The sequence below is a fragment of the Accipiter gentilis genome, chromosome 7 (genome assembly GCF_929443795.1).
Source record: "Accipiter gentilis chromosome 7, bAccGen1.1, whole genome shotgun sequence".
Classification (NCBI taxonomy): domain Eukaryota; kingdom Metazoa; phylum Chordata; class Aves; order Accipitriformes; family Accipitridae; genus Astur; species Astur gentilis.
Window position 1 is genome coordinate 12,604,798 of NC_064886.1, and position 23,679 is coordinate 12,628,476.

Genomic DNA, 23,679 nt, shown 5'->3' on the forward strand with positions numbered 1-23,679 from the left:
GGGGGGTGGCGGCCGCGCCGCCGCCGAGCTGAGCCGAGCCGGGCCGGGATCAGCGCCGGAGCCGGGGGCGGTGGTAGTGGTGGTGGGGGGAGTCGGGCCCCGCCGAGGCCGCCGAGGCCGCCGGGGATGGTGGCGGCCGGAGCGGGGCGGCGGCTCCCCGCGCCCTGACCGCCGAGGGGCCGCGGACGAGGCACCATGAGCGTGCGGCCTCCGCAGGCCCTCGACAGGTAGGTGGGGGGGCCGGGGAACGGGGAGGACGGGGGGGACGAAGCTCACGGGGGCCTCTGGGCGGCTGTCAACCGGGGGAGCGGGGCCCGGGGCGGCAGGGAGACACCCCCCCCCCTTCTCCCTTCCCTGCGGTTGGAGGGTCCCCTCTGAAAAAGCGGCGTTTTGGGGTGAAACTCTGTGTTTTGGGGAGCATTGGCAGGGTAGGCTGTGGCCCCTCCGGCTCCGGGGGAGAGCGGGGGGGTGGGTCTCAGTCCTCCCTGACACCCCCCACCCCCACCCCGGTCCTGTCCCTCCGTCGCCCCGCGATGGTCGCGGTCCCACCATGATGCTTGGACCAGGCTTATGGCCCCATCCCATCCCCCCTCAAAAAAAAACAAACAACAACCCACCCCAAAACCAACCCATGTCTGACCGGTGGGAAAATATGGCCAAAATTAGAAATGGGGGAACGCCCGGGTTGACTCTTGCGCCGTTAAATACCTTTCCCTAGGCACAGCGGGAGCGTTTTGCCCCACATAGCCTCAGTTTTAACCTGAATTTCTTCAGGTGGTTTTTTGGGGGTGCGGGGGTGCACCCCTGGGGTGGATGGGGTGTCTTATCCTCGCCAGGGCTCAGTTCCTCGCAAGCAATTAAGCTAATTACACCCCAGTGGGATGTGTTCGCCTTCTACCCCAGGAATGGGGGCAAGCGGCCAGTGAGGGTCCCGCTCATTGTCTCCCCCCCAGTCTCTGGACAGTGTGGTCCCAGGTTGGCAGCACTGCCTGCATCTTCCCAGCTCTGTGCGTGGGAAGATGGAGGTCCATGGATGTCTGGGAGCTGGAAACGGACACCTTGTTCCTCAGCAGCCAGCTCAGATCCCTCTTGGCATCAGTGCTCGGGGTCCAAGCAGACTGGCATGGCAGAAGGATGCGAGCCAGGGGAATATGCCCCAGAAAAGCCCAATTTGCTTTTGAGGTGACTTGAGGGATGGAGGCGGATTGTGATTGCCCTGCCTCAGGGTGAGGGGCTTCCCCATGTCCCTGGCACAGCTGAGCTCCTGGTCCAGCCGTGGGGATGCGAGAACATCTATTCCACATGGATCTCGCCCATTCGTGCCGCTGGCATGGCTTTCTGCCAAAACCAAGGTTTTCTTTTCGTTCCTCGTGCCCAAAGAAGCCGATTCAGGGTGTTGAGGGCGGCTGCGATGCTGCATCCGCTGGAGACATCCCTGGCTGACGGCGTTGAAGATGCTCAACATGGGCTCCTGGCGCATCGGCACATGCTGCTGCACCGAAAGGTGGTTTGGTGCGTTTGTTGGCAGGATGGGCGGCATATTTCCACATGCTTCGCCAACAAGCCCTTTGCATGGCTTTCTCCTGGTTTGGGGGAAAGAGCGTGTGTGCGAGGCAGGGGCTGGGGTGGAGCACAAAACCACCCCACCGCGCTTTCCCTCTCTGTAACTCTTAATTAGCCAGAGAACCCAGCCACAAGGCCAGCGAGGAGGCTCTGCATGTTTGCAGCCAGCCCCTCCAGAGCAGAAATTAAGGAGCTGCTGAATTTTGCTCCCATCCCGAGCGGGGAAGTGGCAGGATCAGGTACTGGCAGCGTGTCAGAGCGGGGACACACCGCGTGAGCCTCACTGCCTGACTTCCCCGCCTTGGGGAGCTGTGGGGCGTCATTACCGGGCTTAAGACTTCTCTCTGCTCTTTAAATAGCCGTGGTCTCCTCTGCTCTTTAAGGTCAGGCGCCTGAAGTGCCCTGACTGAGCCAGGAGTCACTCGTTGCTGGGCGGCACAGCTCTTCAGCAATAAAAATGACTTGCAAATGGGTTAATGTGAGGACTTTCCCCCCCAAAACACCCCAGCAGCCCCTGCCCTCCTGCCACCACCAAGCAAACTTTGGCTTTGGGGTGGGCATAGGGCTTCTACCCGCTGGTTCCCACAGCCCATTGATGTCCAGACAGCCCCCATGGCAAGTAGGCAGGCTTACAGGAGAGGCAAACCAATACAGATCTTCCTCCTCCGGTCTTAGGAGATGCCAAAGGAGCTGTGCATCACCGGCGAGTGCCATCCGGCTGTGGGGACTGACTTGTCTGTGGGTTTAGTCGCCGCTCTCTAACCTCTTGTATTGCCATGGTTTTAATCATAGAAGGATCCCACAGGGAGGCTGGAGGAGAGCATTTCAAGAGTGGCTGTTCCCAAGCTGCACTGGTGGAAAGAGGCACAATCTTCCCCTTTGTGGGGTGCATGGCTTTTATTTAGGAGAAAGGTCGGGGAGAAAACATCCCTTCAGGGTAGGTTATTCCATATCTCGCTCACTGCTACAGATCTCACACCCCAAAAGCACCATCAGTGCTGGACAAACCAGATCTGCCAGTCTGTTTTCCAGGAGACGAATGGCACCATTAATGATTACACTGCCCGGCACAGGGAGGGTGATTTGGGGTTGCTCACGGTTCTTGCCTGTCTTGCTGCACACTCTGGAAGCATTCCTGAAAAAGCTGGGCCCCGCACTTCGTGTGAACCGCATCTTCCTTGGTGGAGAATTTGGATCCCAGCTCTGCTTTCTCCATCGGACTCCCTCCACGCCTCCCATGCCGTGGTTTTCTTGCAGGCGGGGAGAAGGATGGCACACACTTTTAAAAAGAAAATTTTGTGAGAGGAAAGGGCTTTTGGTGTGCAGGATTGCTGCTGATCTGGCCTAACTTTGCCAGTAGCGGTCATGATACTTAACATTTATGTAGCAGAGTGTGTGCACAAAATGCTTTGCAAACATTATCTAATTAAGATGTAAATACTTGCTCACCCCTTCCTCGCCTTCTGCCTTGTCGCCGGCAGCCCCTCTGTGCTCTTCCCAAGCTCTTGCTGGTCTCTGCTGGGCAAAGCACTCCAGTCTCCATCCCTTTTTGGGTCTAATCCTGCTTGGGAGCTCCCACAGCTGCCTCTGGGAGTGGAGCTTGGGTTGTTTAGGGGTCTCCCTTCCCCGTCTGTCCCTTTGTAGAGGCTGCCAGGGCTGTTTCGGGAGAGAGCGGTGCAGGAGGACCCAGGCCCAGCAAGCTGGGCAGGCATCACGACTGCAAAACCCAACAAATTTTGCGTAACCAACTGACTGCCCAAAATCACAGCTGTCCCCGCGCTCAGCCTCCGTTCCTCCCCGTGGGGAATTGGCATTGCAAAAATTTGCAGCACACAGACAATTAGAAATGTGGGGAATGGAGTCTGCCGCGCCATTAAACAACCAGGGCTGCTGTGCTTGTTGTGTTAATTTTTTTTCCCCCATTTAATTAAAAGTCTTAATTTAAACAAAGCTTTTGTAGAATCCCCTGTCTGCTGCAACAAAGTTGCTGGAGGAATCCGGGGATTTAAATTCAGTTTGCTGTGGCGCGTACATGGAACTTTGCATCTGATTTGCAAACTGAAATTTGCTACCAGCTGCCTCCTGAGGGCTGAGGCTTTGCTTTGCTTTTCTCCCCTGGAAAAAAAAAAATAAGCAGAGAGAGAGAAGGGAAAAGCTTTGCTGCATAAACCCCAGATGGATCCGGGATGACTCCAGCCTCGTGGATTTGCAGGCAGACGGGCAGCAACTGCAGGGTGGCTTGGCAGTTGCACATAGCCTGCGTGTCACGGGGATGCGCCGGATCTCGGCTGGCCGCCGCGTTGCCGGTGATGCTGCCCCGGCCCTGCCGAACCCCTGGAGTTGGCAGTACGCTGGCGGTCCCAGCTCTGCTGCCAGGAAGAAGGAGCTGGGTTGCAGCCTGCAAACACACCGGGGTTGGCACAGCAGGGATGGATGCACCGGACTCTTGATCCAACACCAGCCAAAAGTCCCTGGAGGGCTGCTCTCATCCCGTGCTTGAAGCGGGCTCTGACGTGCTTTGCTGGTTGGGAGTCGGAAACCTGTTATGCGCTCTCGTGTGGGAAAAGATGAGAAGAAAACCAGATCTCCTCAGGGACGGGGGATGTCATCGCAAGCTGCATCTGCAGGGGCCAAAAATGTTGAGAAAGACTTTTTTCCCCCCCCTCTTTCTTTCATTTGCTCGCAATACTCTAGCAAGGTTTAAATCTGCCTCGCCATGTGAACTTAGATGCAGAAGCATAATTGCAAGCTTCCCTGATGTGTCACCGTGCAGCAGTCGATGGGTCAGCTGCAGAGCAGGACCAGTGGGCAACTTTGAGCCTCAACCCCTCCATCTGCTGCAGCCCAGAGAAGCAGCAAGCATTCCCAGGGGACACACACCCCGCTCCCGAGGGGATGCAGAGGGATGTTCCCGGGAGATGCGCATCCTCGTCACGGCCAGCTTTCCGCTGCAAGGCTGGAGTCGCTCCAGCGAGAGGAGCGTCAGGGCTGGACACAGCCGGGCCAACGTGTTTTCCCTCTGCCGTGCCACAGGGAGGGGGAAGGGGAGGAAGCTGAATCATTTTTATATTTTTATTTTTTTTTTAGCTGAAATTCCTTCCTTCCTTCCTGTCCCCAGAATACCAGTATGTGAAACCGTCTGCAGGGCTGTGGCCCGGGATAGCAGCCGGCAGCAGGGTTTGGCACAGGAGATGTCGGGTAATCCTGGTGATACCGGCAGTGCAGACTGTAGTGCTGTAGTGTCAGGCTGCGGTGGAAGCAGTGACTCAATAGCAAGAGGCATCCCACCAAGACACTGATTTCCCTTTTGAAGTTGTGGGTCGTTTGTTGGGTTTTTTTTCTTTTTTCCATTTTTTTTTTTTTTCAACTTTTCCTGCTGATGGGCTGATGCTGGCCCTGCCTGCCTCCCCACTCACTTCAAAAGGCAGTGGGTTTCCAGGCATGCCAGTGCGGGCTCCGGCTGTTTGCAATACATTTTCTCTTCCCCAGAGCTGGGATCGCAGGTGGCAGCCGTTTGGAGACCTGGGAGAGAAAAAAAAATTAAGCTCCCAGTCTCAGAGAGAGCATTTTGCAAAGCTCTGGCTGGAGACTGACCCTCTTTGAGGATTTGATCCTGTTCCTCTCTCAATCTTTTAATTGTGGCGTTTGCTCTCTGTGGGCTCCTGAGATGGCAGCGCTGGTCTGTGCTTTGCTCTTTAGTGTGCATGATGATTTTATTTTCCTCCTTGGTTTTCCTTTTTTTCCTTGGCTGTGCCCACCTCCACCTGGCTGGGTCCCTCTCGCTGGAATGCCCACCATGCCCTGCCCTCAATTCCCACCATGCTGCCCTCTCCCATCCTGCCACTATTGCAGGTAGGCTAGGCAGAGCATCTTGGCCCCGTCCTGTGTTCATGAAAAGCAAATAGCCGTGATTTCACTGACAGTAGCCAAAATCAGGGAAAATAAACTCAGAGCCGAAACCTCTGAGGGCAGCAGATAGGATGTGATTGCAGGTGCTGGTTCAGAGACTGGCATCAGTGCTGGGACTGGGTGAGTCAAGGGCAGTTTCAGGATTTGGGCATCGTACAAGGGCTCTGGAGTTACAGTTTTTAGGAAAACCGGAGGGCTGGGCTTTCAGGGCACCGAAAGCTACTTCCTTGGTTGGAAACAAGCACCGGGGTCAGGTCTCTGTTGAGCTGGTGGTGTTTGGTTTAAAATGGCATGTTTTGGCTCTCTGTAAGTCAATTAGGAAGGAGCTTATGCAAAGCCGAATTAAACTACTCTTTTAGACGGCAATAAGCCAGCGCTGGCCTAGCTCCTTCGAGCAGGATGGAAACGGGCTCCTGCCACGGGCATGGGGTTAGCATCTCCCTGTGTGGTGCTGGTGTCAGACTGGTGACTCTGGCTGAGCTGTGGGCTCAGCTGCATGTAGTCCTGGCACCGTAGGGCACCAGGGATCTTCCCCTAACAAAGAGGCTTCACGACTGTCCCACTGTGCAGCAGCACCTTAAGTCTTGGCATCCGGGGCGATGCAGAAAGAGGAACGGATCCTTCCTTGGCCTGGATAAGCAGCAGGTCTGACCTGCCCCGAGTGCCCTCTGCCTGGCTGCCAGGTAATCCTGTGGGGTTAATCCTGCACCTACCCTTCAACCAACAATGGTACCGGTCCCCATCCTGGATTGCCTCTGAAACAGGGGGGACCAGTCCTACCCCTGCCCCCAGCTCCCGGGGAAGCTGTTGGGGATACTTTCGCTGTGTGTCCCCTCTTCCACAGTCCCCATCCTGGGCTGCGAACATGCCTGGGCTGCGAACATGCCTGGGCTCCTTCATACTGAGGTCCTGGTTTATTCCCCCACTTCAGCAAGCGAGGGTTGTAATCGAGTAAATTAGAGGCTGTGGCATAACAGTTGTGCAGGTTGGGTTTGGATTAAGATTGCTCAGGCAACCTTAAATGAGGTGTTTCCTAATATCATCTCGCTGGACCGGGGAAGCAGCCAGGGAGCTGTTGTGCTTTGGGAACCAGCTACATCAGCAGGACTGTTGGGTTTACACCGCTGAGGGCTCTGACTTTGCATCCCCGTGGGGTGGTTTTGGCGGGGGGACCCTTTTGCTTGGCCCCCACAAAGGGCTGAGAGTCTCACCGAGCTTCGTGGTCCTGCAGTGAAACTGGGCTGAGTTCACTGCTGACATTATTTTAGGTAGTTGAGGGCTTGCCAGGGGGGATGCTTGCCCAGGAGACACCTGCTCTGTGCTTCCTCCAGGCAGCCCCCCTGCCCAAGGTACAATGCTGGGGGGTGATGCTGGGGGTCGATGCCTCCCCCTCCCCATCAGCCAGAGGAAGGTGCAAAACCAGGAGGAGGATTTTCACTGGCGAAGGCAAATCCTGCCCCAAGCCTGGTGGGCGCTGAGAGGCCGTGCCGGGTGCAGGGAGGTGTTTTTGGGTCCGGCCACACTTCCCAAGGGGTGTAAGCATGCTGTCACTGTGCCGTCTGTCACACCTCTGCCTCTTCATCTGTTTGTCTCCTCTCTCCCCCACTCCCCTCACCGCTGTCCTCGGGGTGTCCCTTGTGCCACTGCCACCACCCCTGTTTCTGTCCTCCCCAGCAGCCGACCGGGCAGCAAGAGGCACCTGCCCAGGTAAGCGGGGTCAGGGATGGGGCTGCTTGTGCTCTCATCCTGCACCCTCACTTCATCGCAGCCATCGGGGTGTAAGGCAAAGAGTGGCTTCTCTTCCCACCGGGAGCACCTTCATTTTCTCGCTCTTCCCGTTGCTTTCCAACCCCCCTGGCCCTGCCCCGATGGGGGAGAGCTGTGGCTGTTTTGGTTGGGAGGAGGAGAGACAGGACAGCAGAGCCGGGCTTTCTTCCCCAGGATGGTGTGGGATCATGGAGGGGCACAGGGAAGGGGAGGCAGTGCTCCAGGGCCCTTGTTTTGTGGATGGAGTTGGGTTTGGAGGCAGTTAGGCCCCTGAGGAGGGGTAAAGGCTGGGGGCTGCTCTGGCATTGCTGTTCCCTCCAGCAGCAGCTCGTGGGTCTCCTGCCCACGCACCAAGCCTGCTAGCACCATCTTGCTCAAGCAGTGTTTGCAGGAATGACTGCCCAGCCTTGACTTCTCCAGATCCCTGTTAGCTGGAGAATAAATGCCAGGGCTAAAAAGAGCTCTGCAGGTGAGCCCCTGCTTCCTATCACAGTCCTTCCAGCACAGCAGCAAGGGGATGTGCTGTACCCCTTTGATGCACAGAAAGCCCCAGCCCACACACCCATCCAGCATCCAAAGCCTTGCTGCAGGACGATAGCAAGGCTCAGCGAGAGGGCAGGACCGTAAAGTAACTTGTCTGTTGTCTGTCTGTCTTTCTCTCACCCATCCTTCACTGCTTCATGTCTCTCCTTCCAGCAGCCCCATTGCAGCCTGGTAAAGACCTGCCACTGAGCTCCATCCTGTCTGCACTGCATGATGCATCTCTGCCCTCACCTGCCACCTTTGCTGCTCTCCCTGAACCCCGCTCACCCTGGGCAGCCCCTGCCACTCCTCCCTGATGGCAAATGTGAGAGACCTCAGGGTCCTGGCCCCAAGCGGGGTCTCTTCTGGGGCTCTCCCCGGAGCCCTGTGGTGGTGAAGGGAAAGGAGCCTTTTCCCAAGGCGGCTGGGGACAAGCAACTGGAGGGACGGGCAGCATTCGCCCATGCTGGTTGCCATCACCTTCCTGCTCCATGCATTTGTTTTTCCTGAGCCTGAGAAGGAGCCGTGGCTGGAGGATGGCTCTGTCTAGTCATCCCCAGTCCCAGCCATGGCCAGAGGATGGCTCGGTCCAGCCTTCCCCCTCCCTGACCTCTCCTCATCTGCAGGTTAAGCAGCCTGTCTTCCCTGGGTGATTCGTCTTCAGAGCGGAGGTCTCCCGGGCACCACCGCCAGCCCTCAGACTCCTCCGAAACTACAGGTAGGTTTTCCTACCCCCTCCTCTGCTTCCCTTGGTGCTTGAGGACTGTATTTAGTGCCCTGTCCATGCAGGGAGCTTGGTGGCACATTGCCACCTGCCTCAGTCCTTGCAGCGCCCTTGGGGACAGGCCTTCTGTGCCTCTCTGCAGCACCCGAAGTCACCCAGCCAAGGCTGCACGTGCCTGGGGAAGGCAGGACCCTTTCTCAGCTGCTGATGAAGCAGCCCAGTGGGGCCAGGGATGATGCTCTGCCTGCAGACAAGGGCTCTTCCCACCCTGCCCGTGCAGGGGCACCCTGGTTTTGGGAGAAGGGGTCCAAGTGGGGACGTGGCACAAGGGGTTTGTAGAGTGAGGATGAATTAGCCATGCTTTTGGGGTCTGGCAGCAGGCTGGCTGACTCCAGGGGCTCTGCACCCAGCTCTGGCTCGGGAGAGCTGACACAAGCCACAGCCCCTGAAACAGAGTGGCAGGGACTCCCCACAAGCCAAGCCTGCCCCCCAAGCTCAGAGCCTTGCTGGTTGTCCCTCCTCTCCCTCCCCAGGTCTGGTCCAGCGCTGCGTCATCATCCAGAAGGACCAGCATGGCTTTGGCTTCACTGTCAGTGGGGACCGCGTCGTGCTGGTGCAGTCGGTGCGGCCAGGTGAGAGGGGCCAGCACTGGCAGCAGGCAGGGCGAGGGCAGGGGGGGCAGGAGATCCCTCAGGGCTCCCCTCACCCACTGAAAGCCACATCTCTTGTGAGCAAACATGGGAGAAAGGGGGTTTCTTTCCTAAGCTCTGCCAGCTTGGGGTCTCACTACGGCATCAGCCAGGATGGGCAGTACACCATTGCTGGTGGGAAGGCAGGTGTTTTTGGGAGAAGTGTTTTGGGGAAGGTCCCCAAAACCACTGTGCTCTCCCCACTTTTTGTACAACCCAGGGAGCTGCTGACAGTGGGTGGGTGGGGAATTCCCTTTTGTAGCCCTGGGTAAACACAGATTCAGCAGCTCGCTGCTCTTGGCGCTGTGCTGCAGGAGACGCTGCTGGTTTTGCTGTATAATGACTTTGCGGGGTGGCTGGGCTTGGAGCAGCAATTTAAATAAGACAATGAGCTGCTTATTTTACAGCGGATGTCCCCACCTCCTCCCCATTCCCCCCCCTCTAGCCCAAAAGCCAGGAAAAACGAGAATATAGGAAAAGGAAAATGCTGCAAATTTCAAGAGCAGGTTAGCGCTGGAGTGCTTTTCTCCTGCAACTGGAGCTGCATGAGGAGCCCCCTGCATCGGCCCCTACACCCTGGGGCTGGCTGGGGGGACAGAGCCGAGGTCCCCAGGTGCAGGACAGCCTGGAGTCCTGTCCCCCTCTCCCCACTAGCTTTGTTTGCCAATAACAAGACTGTTAAAGCCGAAAGAATCCAAACAATCCGGCTTACTTTCCACTCTTGGAGCTTGCTGCCATGTCTCAGGCCCTTGGCTTGGAGCTGAACCTAATGCAAACATTTTCCTCTTGGTTTCGGCTTTAAGAAAAGCAAATTTTTCATGTATTCCAACCTCAGCAGCTTTGTTAAAGAGCAGGCAGGGGGAGAGGAGGCAGAGCAGTGCTGCTCTTCCTGGGCCTCGCTCCTGCCTTTTGATCCAGGCACATGGTAGCTCTCTAGATGTGTCAGAGCCAACCCAGATGGTGGGTTAACAGGTTGGGGGCCTCTCCTTCCATCCTGAGATGGATGGAAAAGGCTGGGATCTGGCTAGGTGAGCAGAGGAGGGCTTGTCTGGATGAGCTGTGAGCTGAACGTGTGCTGGGTGTTTTGTGTAAAGCACCTGAGGCTTGGTCACCAGCCTTGTCCCACGGGAAATGTGTGCGTGGTGGTCCCCATGTCCCCACCCTGGCAGGACGAATGGCACAGAATGTGCCAGGACGATCTAGGACTGGTGGGAGTGGAGCCCCTGGCTCTGTCTGCTGCCCCTCCGTCCATCCTGATGCCTGTCTCTCCTCCCTGTGTCACAGGGGGGGCAGCTATGAGAGCCGGGGTGCAGGAGGGAGATCGGATAGTCAAGGTGAGCATCCTCTTCCGTCGCCCCTGCTACTTCTCCAACACGGGGCCACGTGCCCCACTCCCCCCGCCAGCCTGTCTGACCCCCTCTCTCCTCTCCCAGGTGAATGGCACAATGGTGACCAACAGCTCTCACCTTGAAGTGGTGAAGTTAATCAAGTGTGAGTATGGCCAAGGAGCTATGGCAGCTCCTTCTCACCCCAAGTGACTGGCATCCCCGGTCCCCACTGGCCGGCTGCTCTGCCTGACTGCCCTGCACCATCATGCCTGTGCTGCTGTGGGTGAAACGGGAGGAGGCAGCATGGGTGTGCAGGAGCACATTTCCATTGGGCTATTGGGGAGATTGGTGGCAGCCAGCCCCCACCTCTTGCCCCCACAGCATGACAGTCTGCCCCATAACAGGGTCCTAAAATGACAAATCAGTGTTTACAGCTTCAGTCACAAGCCTTGCAGCACCAAGAGGGGCACCTCATTCCTCCCCAGCCCAGGAGGCCACAGGATCCCACCCAAGGGCGGGTCTGGATTCTTGGGAAAAGATGGGAAAACCTGTCGCTGTCCTTCCATTGAGTTTCTGTAGGGTGGGCCAGGGTAGCACCCTGGTAGCAGAGGTGGCCTCGCTGCTTACAGGGACATGCCCACCCTGATGCCGTGACTCCCGTCGGCTGTTTTAGGTCGAAAGAGTGAATAATGGGAGTCTTTCTCACTCTCCCTTTCCCACTCCCAAATTTTTCCAGCTGGTGCCTACGTCGCTCTGACCCTCCTGGGCTCTCCCCCTCCCTCAGTTGGGCTCTCCAGTTCTCAGCAAGACGTGAGCACGGTGGGGGCTCCCCGCATCACCCCCGCCTGTCCCCCACCGCCACCCCCATCGCCGCTCCCTCTACCGCAGCGCATCACCGACCCCAAACCCCTGCAGGTAGCAAACTGCATGGTGCTCCCCCCACCACTGTCCACGCTGCCACTCTGCTCTGTGTCCCCCCCACTGCCTGGCGCAGTGGGCAGGAGGGAGGCAAAGCTCATCTCGTCTCTTTGCATCCATCCAAAATTGCAGGACCCTGAAGTCCAGAAGCATGCAACGCAGATTCTCCGGAACATGCTGCGACAGGAGGAGGCAGAGTTGCAGGTATGGCAGTGGCACGGCTCTTTTCTTCTGTGGAGCCACAGTGGAGCAGCCCTCGGTGCTGCCCCAGTGCTGTCCTGGCCTCCCAGCCCTTACAGCACGCAGTGACCTGTACATGCTTCAGCCCATCATCCCACTGAACCTGCTCAGCCCTATCACCTCATGGACAGCAGGACAGGGCTTACGGGGTTGCGGCCAGTGCGAGCATCCCCTCTTGTCTCTCCGCTCAGCGCTTCTATGAGGCGTACAGCCGAAACCCTGCCACGGCGGTGGAGGAGCAGATCGAGGGAGCACGCCGGCGGGTCAGCCAGCTGCAGCTCAAAATCCTCCAGGAGACTGGGGGCTTCATGGTACGTGAAATTAGTGGGGTTACTCCCAGTTCAGGGGTCCTGCCATCCTCCCAACTCCTTCCAAGCATGGCTGGAGCCCGGTTGACCCTCCGAGGCGGTGGGCACAGCAGCAGAGACATCCCTGGTTTCTAAAACCTGCTGTGGGAGCTGCTGCGGGTGGCCCATCCCTGGCCCTGTGCCCAGGTGTCCCCACATGCCAGGGGACGTCCCACTGCTCCAACACAGCTTCTCGTGTTGCAGGATTCAGGGCGGCTGTGCGGTGACTCTGGCTTGGCCGGTTTCAGGGTGGTGGAAGGTGAGTTGTACTGGCGGCTCGGACAGTCCCCATGTCCCTGCCTCCTGAACACGCGGGTCAGTCTCTCCTCTGCTCCCAGGGCGCCTCTCCTTGGACTCACAGGATGGTGACAGCGGGTTGGAGTCCGGGACAGACCGGTTCCCCTCTGTGAACGAGGTGAGAGTGGGGTTACTGCGGCCATGGGGAGCCCATCCCAACTTCTGCTGGGCCCTGGGAGCGGTGATGAACGGGTCTGTGCATCCTTACGGGTCGACGACCTGCCTTTGCAATCACAATTATTTGTTTGTGATCTGAACAAACTGAATTTCTTGTAATGCAGTCTCACCTCTGAATTTCTTGGGCTTGAAATGCTTAGCCTGGTGTGACTGCCCCCAAAATGAAGGGTACCCCAAAGTTTCTAGCTTGTGGTCCTAATCTTGAAGTTTTTCTGATGGTCCTGGAGGGGTTTTGTAGTTTTCAAGTTCCCTGGGCCCATCTCCCTTTATGGTCTCTGAGCTGGAAACTGCTCTTGAGACGGCCCCGAGTGCCTCTGCTGGGTGGGTGAGTGGTGGCATCAGCCCGCAGCGTGGAGCCTGGCCGTCCCCCCCTCCCCTGATGCCTGTGCTGCCATCCTGAGCAGATCTCCCTGAACCGCAACTCTGTCCTCTCTGACCACGGCCTGGACAGCCCACGAACCTCCCCGGTCATCACCGCCCGCCTCTTCCAGCACCACCGTCGGCAGGGCTCCGACACTCCCTTCACCCCTTCTGCCGAGCAGGTGGGTTGGGGTCAGGTGGGGGGTCCTGCTGCACAGCCAGAGTGTCTGATGGGTGCTCGACCCGATCAGACATGGTCCAAGCCTCCCTCGGGAGCTGGTGGGGTGGGTGCTGCAGGGAGGGCAAAGGCGTGCCCCCAAAGCCAGGTGCCTGGCTCCTAAATCTGTCCCCTCTTCCTGGCAGGGGTTGGACCGGACAGGACAACCACTCATCATTGGGCCAGAGGAGGATTATGACCCAGGATATTTCAATAACGAGGTAATGCTGTCCAAAGTATTCTTGGCTTTTGTCCCCTTTCCTTAGGGCACAGGGCTGTCCCTCTCCCATGTCGGTCCCTTTGTGGGGCCCCCATGTCTTGGCACCTGTTGCCATTTAGAAATCCTCCCAGGGGACATCCAGGGATGGGCTGGTCCAGGGGAGGCAAATGCCCAGCTGGGATGAGGAAAGGGGTGTGGAAGCTGGAGATTCACCCCGGTGCTGAGCTGTGGGATGGGCCTGATCTGGAGGAGTTAATTCCTTTCCTTTTTAACTGGCTTTTTCTCCTCTGGTCCCTTCTCTATGCAGTGCGACTCCCTCTTCCAGGACCTGGGCAAGCTGAAATCCCGGCCGGCGCATCTGGGGGTCTTCTTGCGCTACATCTTCTCCCAGGCAGATCCCAGCCCCCTGGTAAGAGACGCACCGGTGCCACCGACACAGACACCACGTGGGGCAGCGGGGGATGCAGACAGGGTGGCATATTTGGCACCATCCCCTCCTCCAGCTGAGTGCAGGGTGGTGCTGGTTTGCTGATCCCATCCACAGAGCTCTGCCGGAGGCTGCCTGAGGCTAAGGCAGCTGCCTGTGCTCTGGCTGCCTGCTGCAGGCAGCTGCCAGCCAGTGGTTCCCACAGCTGTGTGTGCACGTGAGAGGGAAACACAGCGTAGGGTTACACTTCCTCCCCTTCCTCCCAGGCGTGGCATGGTGGGGTGCTGCCCTCCCCAGACCCCAGTGATCGTTTCCTGTTTCATGGCCATACAGGCGCCTGCTTTACCGAGCCTTTCACCTCCCTGCTTCTAAACCTTCCTCCTCCTTCGCTGCCCACCTCCGCTCTCCCTTCTTTGCAGCTTTTCTACTTATGCACAGACGTTTGCCAGCAGACAACAGCCAAGGATTCCCGGGGCTTGGGGAAGGACATCTGGAACATCTTCTTGGACAGGAACGCGGTAAGGGCAGGACTTGACTGTGAGCCTGTACAGGACTCCTTGTCCCTGCAGGGGATCAGTTGGAAAGCCAGCATTTAGGCATCATGTCCCTTGCATGGAGATGCCTTTTTAAGGGTGTTTTTGCCACTGACATTGCTTTGTTGCTGCTGGTTCCTCCGCATTGGTGTGAGCAGTTGCGTAAGGCCCGTACCCAAATGTTGCACAACTGCAGCTGCCCTGGTGCATGGAAGCTCGGCACAGGCAGGAGAGGAGGGTCCTGGCAGTGAGGACGGGGCTCTAGACACTCCCATTAGTGCTCCTGGGGCCCAGTGCCCCCTCAGAGGGAGCAGGGTCCCACTGCGCTGCTCCACAGGAGGTTGTGTGTTGGGTGCTGGGATGAGTGCTGTGTGCTCGGTGTGTGAGATCCCCAGCTCTCACCTCTCTGGCTGCAGAAATTGCCATGGGGCGATGGTGCAGGAGCGCAGGGCACCCTCTCCACGCTGGCTTGAGCGTGGCTCTGGCATGTGCACCATATCCCCAGCTCCTTCCAGCCCTGCTTGCTGCACTGGGAAAGTGAACCAGTGCTGAGCCACTCTTCTCTTCTGCCTTCCGTCCCCAGCCGCTCCGAGTGAAAGTGTCTGAGCAGCTCCTGGCTGAGATCGGTGAGTGAGGGGCTCCCAGGTCGTGTGTCATGGCCCAGGGCCTGCCGCAGCACCTGCGGTCTGCACAGCTGGCATTGCTGGCACCTTTGCCCTGAACAAGGGCTGTTCGTTAGGATGCCAAAGCAGGATCCCAAAGGACTTATGCAGGACTCTGCCTGTTGCCCTCTTAGAGAGGACATGCCAAAGTTTGGGACTGGGGCTCCTGAGCGCTTCCCCAGTTTGGTTCTGGTTGTCCTGGGCATCTTGTTATGGGCAGGTGTCTCAGCCTGGGTGTACACGATGGGAGACAGGTTGTCCCAGCCTGGAAACCAGCTAGCAAGGGGGCTGTGCTCTTGCAGGGGGAGGCCAACAGAGAGGCTCTGCAGTCTCCCTGCCTGCCCCGCTCTGCCCAAGGCCCTGAGGCTGCAAGAAAATCCCCTGTGCCCTTCCTTGCATGCTGACCATGGTTGGTGATGGTGACACTGACTCTCCTCTCCCATCCCCAGAGACTCGCCTGCGGAATGGGGATGATGTCCGAGCTGCCCTCTTTGAAGCTCAGGAGATGGTAATGCCCGAGATACAGGAGCAGATCCAGGACTACAGGTAACAGAGCTGCCAGGCTGCCCCGCAGAGCTCAGCGGGCTTCTGCCCATGCAGGTGGCCGGTGCCCAGGCTCGTGGCCCTGACCCTTGTTCTCCACAGAACAAAGCGTACCATGGGCCTGGGGAGTCTGTATGGGGAGAATGACCTCTTGGATCTGGATGGGGACCCCCAGAAGGAGCGACAAGTGGCCGAGAAGCAGCTGGCCCAGCTGGGTGACATACTGTGAGTGCCGGGCTGCCGCAGAGGCTCCCTGCCCTGCACGTGGGGGAGCGTCTCTCCACCCGGATTTGGCGTGAGGACATGGGGAAGGGGATCAAACAGGGGCTTAGCTCTGCTCCTTGATGCTGCTTCATCCACATATTTGCTGTTGGAGGTGGGAAGGAGAGTTTGGAGCAGGGGCTGGGCACGGTGAGGGGTGGGGGCCATGGTGAGGGGCAGGGGGCACGGTGGGATGAAGGGCTTAGTGCTGTGAGCCCCCTGCTTGAGGGCTGAGTAAGGAGCCTGTTCTGAACAAGCTCTTTTATCCCTCCCCATCTCTCTCTCTCTAGGTCAAAATATGAAGAGGACAGGAGGTGAGTGGCCCGAGGGCACAGAGGGAGCACATCCAGATGTGACTGCCTTACAGTTGTTAGCTGAGGAGGCAAAAGGAGAGGAGTTGCAGGAGCATCCCCTTCCCATCCTGGCCTCCAGCACCCTGTCCCCATGCCAGGCATATCCCCATGGGCTCTCGGGCTGGCCCTGGGGAAGGGTGAACACTCACCTTGGGGTCCTGGTGCACCGGCTGCAGCCCCCTGCCAGGCCCTGCCACCCCAGCTCTCCCTCTTCAACTGCTTCTTGCCTTTCCTCCCTTCTCACTTGCTTGCATCCCCACCCAGGCATCCTCTCCTGCCTGGGGAAGGATGGACCCTCTCCCCACAGAGTCCCACAGGATATCCCAGCTTCCCCCATTGTCTCCCCGGGCCTGCGGTGCCCTGTCCTGGTGTCGGATCTCCAGCCACACACTCTCCTCTCTTCCAGCTCCCCCATGGCCTTTGCCCTCAGCACATATATGAACCACACAGGCATCCGCAGCCGGGAGCCCCGGGTGGCCGGCACCAGCGAGAAGGCCCAGTCGCTCCCGGACAGGGACAAGTGGCTACCCTTCTTCCCCAAGACCAAGAAGGTGGGTGGCTTGCTGGCAGCTGCTCCTCTGCCCCAGGGCCAGGCTCTTGCTGCTAGATCTTTTGAGGGGACCTGCGGAGGGGTTCTCCAGAGATCCTTGACTCCCCCTATGCCTTGCAAAGCTGCTTAGCGCCAGGGCAGAGCCAAATCCTGGCCCCATCCCTTCCCCAATGGCTTGTGCCACAGCGTTCAGCCAGCACAGTGAAGGTTGGGGACACCCTCAGGGCCTGCATGGTGATGTGTTTTTATCAGAGCTCCTCTTGGGTGTCCCAACAGAGCAGCAGCACAAAGAAGGACAAGGATGCCATGGAAGACAAGAAACGCAACCCTATCCTCAAGTATATTGGGAAGCCCAAAATCTCCTCTCAGAGCAGTGAGTATCAGGACCTTCTGGGGTGCTGTACCCACCAGCCTCCCTGCTGCCCGGAGGAGATCTGCAACTGTCTGCACGCCTGGGGCCGTTGGGTGGCCTTTGGCCCCCATGGGACTCGCATTCAACCGGTAGCAGGCACTTTGCATCAGCCACCCTCTGCTCTCCTCCAGCCACTTATTGGAAACCTGTTGTCTCAACCGTCTGTGCTCCCACACAGCTTTGAGGGGAGTGGGAAGGGAGTAGAGCTGAGTTCTTCCCCAAAATCTATCTTACATACCCCATCCTGCAGGCTTACAGGCTGCTCACTGTGTAGTAAAAGTGCCACAGCTCCTGGAGGGGCTGGGGTGGTGGAGAGCAAGTGTGTACACGTATGTGTGTGTGTGTACACGTGTGTGTGCCAGTGTTCCTCTTCCTCCCCTTTTGCTTTGAGTTCTCATGTTGTTAGCTCACACATTCCCTCTTTGCCTCCTTCGTTGCTGAAATGCAGGATTGATTTGACCTCTCATTTTTGTTTTTCCTTTCAGCATTTCATGTCCCTTTGTCCCCTGTTGAAGGTAAAAGGCCTCTTCTTTTGTTTGCCATTCACCTCATGTGCTTAGTTTCATTTTGTCCCCCCAAGCTACCCCAGCATTGTTACTCTGGGTGTTGGGGTGGGCTTGGATGGGTGCCATGAGGTCCAGGAGGAAGGCTGCCTGCAGTGGCCAGCTATTCCCATGCAGCATTTGGGCATCCTGGGTGCCTGCTCAGTACATCTCCCTGAGGAAGCTGGCAGCCAGCCTTGGGGAAGACCCCTCGGTGAGCGGTCACGGTGCTGCCGGCGCCTTCGCTTCCGCAGCCGGAGCTCAATGGGGCTCTGCAGGGCAGACAGCCGAGGCCACGGTGCCACAGGGTGGGCAGCAGCACCGGCATCTCCTGCCCAGCTGTGCACAGCCTGGTCTCACTGGAGTTGCTTCCTTGCTTTTGCCCCAGCAGTCAAACCCGGCAATGTGAGGAACATCATTCAGCACTTTGAAAACAACCAGCATTACGAGAGCCAGGAGCCTGGCACCCAGCGTCTCTCCACCGGCAGCTTCCCTGAGGACCTGCTGGAGTCAGATGGGTAGGGCAGGGGGATGCATGGGGTGCAGCCCCTGCTCTTGGGGGTTCCATGACAGTTTTTGGCAGATTCATGTGCGCAGGGACATCCCTGCTTGTCCCACCAGGCTCACCCTGTTCTCGGCTTTGTCTCCCCGCTGCAGTTCCCGTGCTGAGGTCAAACTGGGCCGCTCAGAGAGCTTGAAAGGCCGAGAGGAGATGAAGAAATCCCGGAAAGCAGAAAACGTGCCTCGATCCCGTAGTGATGTGGACATGGATGCTGCAGCCGAGGCCACGAGACTTCACCAGTCGGCATCATCTTCCGCTTCCAGCTTGTCCACAAGGTGGGAGACGCCATCCTAGCCCTGGCCAGGGAGGACCTGGGTTCCCCTCGGCATGTTTGGCTTCAAAAGGGAGCTGGGGCAGCCAGGGGTCTGAAAGCTGAACCCCTTGGGCTGAGACGCTGTCTCTTGGGAAGTGAAGGCTTTTGCTGAGCCTGTGGGTCAAGGCCAAGCCCCAGCCATGCACAGTGGTGTGGTCCTGGCCCCATAGCACCCAGCTGTCTGCAGAGCCTCCTGGCCAACGTTTGCCATGGGAGAACAGAAAGAATTGGGCTTTAATTCCCATTTGTGCCCCAAATCCCTTTTGCAGCCAGTAGCACTGGACCCACATCTGGAGGGGCTTATGGAAATACTGTTGGGTGCTGCCCCTCGGGGTGCAGCAGTGGGAGGAGAGGGGCCAGGATGTCGGGACATCGGGACATGAGGGTGACTCTCCCATCCCTCCCCAGGTCGCTGGAAAATCCCACCCCCCCATACACGCCGAAGATGGGACGCAGGTGAGTGGCCCAACCTCGGTCTCTGCCATCTTTACCGAGCCGGCCGGGGTCCCTGGAGCCAGTTTTCCTTCAGAGCAGGAGGGTCACTGTAGGGGTGTGCCAGGGCTGTGCCTCGGCTTTGGGGGTCAGAGGGGCTCCATCTGTGCCTTCCTAGCTTTTCCCTCCCCATAGGCGAGCCTTGAGAGAGCACAAGGGGAGTCGATGCCCAGGGCTGCCCTGGGAGGGAGTCCCCTGTTAGTTCTCCATCCTCCTGGGGCGAGGGGGCACCTCTGTTCCCTTGTGTCTCACACAGGAGCTTAAAGGACCTATATAGATGTCTGCTGGGGGACCTAGTCTTTTAGCTCAAGAGTCAGAGGCTTGTACTTCTTGTGCTGAAGGCCCCAGGTTCAAGCCGAAATAGGGCCCAGGTAGATATTGGCTGTACTGGGAGTGCTGCGGGGTGGGCTGGCTTGATGCGGGTGGCTACAGAGTACTCCCACTGCCACCTTTCACCCTCCCAGGAGCATCGAGTCGCCCAACCTGGGTTTTGGCGTGGACACCTTCTTGCCTCATCTCCTGGAGGACGAGCAGGGCCAGCTCTCTGACCTGGAGCCCGAGCTGGACTCCCAGAACTGGCAGCACATGGTCAGCCGGGAGCTGGTGGCCAATCTGCCGCAGAAGGAGATTGACCGACAAGAGGTGATCAATGGTAAGGAACACGGGACATGCCAGGGATGCAAGGGAACCCCCAGCAGCGCGCCCCAGCACTGCAGGGCTCCCCTGGGCACTTCTCCACCCCTGTGCCTTTTGCACAGAGCTCTTTGCCACCGAAGGGTCTCACCTCCGCATCCTCCGAGTCCTCGACCTCCTCTTTTACCAGCGGATGAAGAAGGAGAGCCTGCTGTCCCGGGAAGAGCTGGCGCTCCTCTTCCCCAACCTCCCTGACCTGATAGAAATCCACAGTAAGCCTCTTCCTGCTCGGATCCTGCTCTCCCCTGGAAATAACCCCCTGCAGTGGGAGCAGAGGGTGGCCCATGTGGCCCACGGCTGCCCAGGGCTCCTGTGTAGTCACCCACCATTCAGACCAGTCCTGCTGACAGCATCATACCATCTCACCGCTCCAGCCTCTCCGTTCCGTCTCCTGGGAGTGATCCAGAGCCTGTTTTTTCCAGGCTCTGCCAGTGCCTGTGTCTGGGACACCTGGTCTGTACCAGCCCTTGGTGTAGCCCGCTTTTGGTGTCACACTCCTTGACACACTGCATCTGTGATGGCAGCAATCGAAGCCCCTCCTGCCTGCACCCATGCTGGAGAGCTGGCAGGGACCCTCTGGGGCAGGCAGCTCAGCGAGTGCTTACACAGACAAGTGGTGGGTGGCCACAGCTCCCCCGTTCACATGAGTCCTGTCTCTCACATCCTCATTCAGATTCTCTCTCCGAATCCATGAAGAAGCTCCGGGAAGAAGGACCAATCATCAAAGAAATTGGGGATCTCATGCTGTCTCGGGTAAGGGGGGTACAGGTGTGATAGACATCTTCTTGCCCTCCAGCATGGAGGGGTTGACATCTTTAAAGGGAGGTGGAGGTCACTGTCATGCTGCCCTCTGGCCATGACTGTGCTCAGAGCAGACGAGGTCAGGGAGATTCGGGGCTCAGAGCCAAGCCTGGGGGGTGCCTGAGCCCAGTTCTCCTCTGCACGCCCCCCCCAGTTCGATGGCCTGGCCAAAGAGGAAATCCAGCAGGTCGCTGCTGACTTCTGTTCTTACCAATCCATCGCCCTAGAGCTGATCAAAACCAAGCAGCGCAAGGAGACCCGTTTCCAGATCTTCATGCAGGTTTGTCCCTCTCCTGGGCAGTTCCTTGCCCTGGTGCTCCCCTGGCTTCCCCCAATCCCACGTCGGGGCTTTCGCCCTCTTCCCTCCGCCCTAGGAAGCAGAAAGCAATCCGCAGTGCCGGCGCCTGCAGCTGAAGGACTTGATCATCTCCGAAATGCAGCGCCTGACCAAGTACCCGCTGCTGTTGGAGAACATCATCAAGCACACCGAGGGTAGGAGCTGGGGGGGCACCAGGGGCTTGTCCCCAGGGTCGCTTGGCTGCGTGCTCCCATCTCCAGCACATCGTTCAGCTGACGGGAGGCGATAGCTTTCTACCATGGGGCTCGTGCCTCTCTTGTTGCCATCCAGAGCAAAATCCCAGGGCAGCGGGGAGGACATGCTGCCTTTCCAGCAGAAAGAGCTGGGCCAGGAGGGTCCTGGGGGTGGGAAAATCTCCCTCTCATCAGCAGGGAGCTCTGGGCCAGTGGCATTTTGTGCCCAGGATGTGGCTGGGAGCCTGTCACAGCGAGATGAGGACAGCCCCATCTTCTCTGGTTGCTGCTGCCCACTGACCTGCTCTCACCGCTCTGCCATCCCAGCGGGTACCTCGGAGCATGACAAGCTGTGCCGAGCCCGGGACCAGTGCCGGGACATCCTCAAGTATGTGAACGAGGCGGTGAAGCAAGCGGAGAACCGGCACCGGCTGGAAGGCTACCAGAAACGCCTGGATGCCACCTCACTGGAGAGGACCAGCAACCCGCTGGCAGCTGAGTTCAAGGTAGCCTCAGCTCCTGGGCAGCGGTGGGCGACTGGCAGGGGTCTGCCCGGCCCCAGCCCACACTCATCACCACCCTCGGCTTCCCACAGAGCCTGGACCTCACCTCCCGGCGCATGATCCACGAAGGACCGCTCACCTGGCGCATCAGCAAGGACAAGACTGTGGGTATGGACCTTCCCCACCACTGGTACCAGGAGCACTGGGAGACCTCTCCCTGGATCCTCAGCATTCCCCGGGACATGGGCATTTTAACCCAGCCCCAGCAGCATTACAGGGACCCCCTTAGTCCCCCTTTGCTGCATCCACTGGGCCATCATCCCTCCTGGCTGCAAGGAGGGAGGTTCTGCCTAGCTTGTGAGCACATCCCTGGCTGACCCTTCATGCTCTGTCTCCTCTCCCACCGCAGACCTGCACGTGCTGCTCCTCGAGGACCTCTTGGTGCTGCTGCAGAAGCAGGATGAGAAACTGGTGCTCAAGTGCCACAGCAAGACAGCACTGGGCTCTTCGGACAACAAGCAGACCTTCAGTCCCGTCCTCAAGCTCAACTCGGTGCTCATCCGCTCTGTTGCCACAGGTAGGGAGAAAGGCCAGGGAGAAGCCACGGGAGCTGGCAGCGAGGACCACCTGTCTTCCAGCCATGTCCCACTGCAGCCGTGCTGGTGACTGCAGTGCCAGTGGGTCGGGTTAAAGCCCTCACCATACTCTGACCTTCCTCATCACTCTTGGTCACCCCACACAGATAAACGAGCCCTCTTCATCATCTGCACGTCAGAGCTGGGACCCCAGATCTATGAACTGGTGGCACTGACGTCCTCTGAGAAAAACACGTAAGGCTTGGCGGGATATGTCCTGGTAGCAATGGGCAGTGCCTGCCCAGAGTGGGGGGATTCTCCCCCTGGGGAGCTGATGAGGGGCTCTCGGCCGGGCAGGTGGATGGAGCTGCTGGAGGAGGCGGTGCAGAGTGCCACAAGGAATGCCACCTTCCCCCCCAAGCGCCAGACGCCAGAACCCACCCGCGCGGCATCCTCCGGGTGAGCAGCCCAGCCCTTGCTGGGAGCCAGGGTCCTAGCCCAGTCCTGTGCTGGGGGGATGCTGGGGGATGAGGCCAGCAGACTGCTGGTCTCTCTGGAGGGCGGTTGGGATGGGGACAGGGGTCCTCCCTGGTCACTGGGGACATAGGGATGACTGCCAGGCTGCCTTGCATCTTGTGTGGGAGCTTCGGCAGTGTCTGCCCTGGGGTCAGTGCTGTCCCTGAGCCCTTGGCTCCTGCCTCTTACCCAACACCCCTTCTCCATCTTCGCAGCCTGGTGTTACAGGACCCTGATGTCTCCCCAATCCTGTCCCGAGGCACCAGCTCTGGAGCAGAGGCAGAGGATTGCTCGTCAGGTGAGCTCCTCCTGGCCCTGCCTGCCACACGCTGCTTGCACCCTGCCAGTCTTTCAGGGATGGGACGTGGGTCTGAGCAATTCCTCTTCTCCCCGCAGCGGACGACAATCCCACTGTGCTCCTGGGCAGGGAGAAGCCCCCAGCGCTGCTGGAGGAGTCGGTGAGCAGCGACATGGAGGAAGGGGAGGAAGAGCTGCCCACAGCCCCCCTGCCCACAGGGACCGACCTGGAGGTGGCTGACACCCTCCCAACCGAGCAGCCAGGGCCCCCCATGCACCTACCACTCCCAGGGCCCATCAGCACAGAGGGTCTAGCCGAGGCAGCGCTGGAGGATGGTGAGTGCTGTGGGGGGGCCTCCAGTGGGGACGACCCCCCCCACCGCAATGCCAGCCTCTCTCCAAGGTAGCTGAAGCCCCAAACCACCTCTTCCCCCCTCTCCCTCCATGTCCCATCCCAGTGGAGAACCTGCGGCTTCTGATCCTACGGAGGCTTCTGCCCTGCCGGGACGCGGAGCCTGAGGACGACCTGACGCCCACACCGTCAGTCATCGGGGGTGCTGGCCAGGCCTGGGACTCAGTCCTCTCCAGCCAGGATTCAGCTTCCCAGGAGGTGCTGGCAGAGCCTCCGAACACTGCTGAAGACACGAAGCTCCAGTTGAGCCAGGAGGAAATGGATGAGACAGCTCCGGCTGCTGAGGCACCGAGCAGCTACAAAGTCGTCCGAAAAGGTAGAGGGGGCGATGGTAAGGGTCCTTGGCCAAGCGGGGGGGGGTGGGGCAGGCACCAGGGAGCCCCTCTCCTCTACCTGATCTGCCCCTTGCTGGGATTTGGGGTC

At 58.8% G+C, this 23,679-nt stretch overlaps 1 protein-coding gene across 15 annotated transcripts in view; it reads left to right on the top strand.

The window, feature by feature from the left end:
• Positions 1-23,679, top strand: part of ARHGEF11 (Rho guanine nucleotide exchange factor 11) — a 25,900-nt gene continuing 2,221 nt past the window's right edge. Inside the window, exons 1-38 of one of the 15 annotated variants that reach the window (XM_049805098.1) lie at positions 1-227; positions 7,147-7,179; positions 8,388-8,479; positions 9,019-9,117; positions 10,459-10,508; positions 10,608-10,665; positions 11,239-11,417; positions 11,553-11,624; positions 11,852-11,971; positions 12,212-12,266; positions 12,346-12,422; positions 12,886-13,023; positions 13,205-13,279; positions 13,586-13,687; positions 14,125-14,223; positions 14,822-14,864; positions 15,350-15,446; positions 15,546-15,668; positions 15,995-16,018; positions 16,464-16,608; positions 16,860-16,980; positions 17,505-17,534; positions 17,950-18,079; positions 18,219-18,398; positions 18,845-18,892; positions 19,393-19,580; positions 19,687-19,833; positions 20,295-20,374; positions 20,577-20,702; positions 20,797-20,914; positions 21,281-21,459; positions 21,549-21,624; positions 21,866-22,033; positions 22,199-22,286; positions 22,389-22,490; positions 22,763-22,845; positions 22,944-23,180; positions 23,303-23,572. In XM_049805098.1, the coding sequence (XP_049661055.1) occupies positions 196-227; positions 7,147-7,179; positions 8,388-8,479; positions 9,019-9,117; positions 10,459-10,508; positions 10,608-10,665; positions 11,239-11,417; positions 11,553-11,624; positions 11,852-11,971; positions 12,212-12,266; positions 12,346-12,422; positions 12,886-13,023; positions 13,205-13,279; positions 13,586-13,687; positions 14,125-14,223; positions 14,822-14,864; positions 15,350-15,446; positions 15,546-15,668; positions 15,995-16,018; positions 16,464-16,608; positions 16,860-16,980; positions 17,505-17,534; positions 17,950-18,079; positions 18,219-18,398; positions 18,845-18,892; positions 19,393-19,580; positions 19,687-19,833; positions 20,295-20,374; positions 20,577-20,702; positions 20,797-20,914; positions 21,281-21,459; positions 21,549-21,624; positions 21,866-22,033; positions 22,199-22,286; positions 22,389-22,490; positions 22,763-22,845; positions 22,944-23,180; positions 23,303-23,572 (4,084 nt within the window). In that variant the 5' untranslated portion in view covers positions 1-195. Of the gene's footprint in view, positions 228-6,625; positions 7,008-7,146; positions 7,180-8,387; positions 8,480-9,018; positions 9,118-10,458; positions 10,509-10,607; positions 10,666-11,238; positions 11,418-11,552; positions 11,625-11,851; positions 11,972-12,211; positions 12,267-12,345; positions 12,423-12,885; positions 13,024-13,204; positions 13,280-13,585; positions 13,688-14,124; positions 14,224-14,821; positions 14,865-15,349; positions 15,447-15,545; positions 15,669-15,994; positions 16,019-16,463; positions 16,609-16,859; positions 16,981-17,504; positions 17,535-17,949; positions 18,080-18,218; positions 18,399-18,844; positions 18,893-19,392; positions 19,581-19,686; positions 19,834-20,294; positions 20,375-20,576; positions 20,703-20,796; positions 20,915-21,280; positions 21,460-21,548; positions 21,625-21,865; positions 22,034-22,198; positions 22,287-22,388; positions 22,491-22,762; positions 22,846-22,943; positions 23,181-23,302; positions 23,573-23,679 lie in introns of those variants that run through there. The other 14 variants (XM_049805099.1, XM_049805097.1, XM_049805088.1 and 11 more) reach the window with 14 other exon arrangements.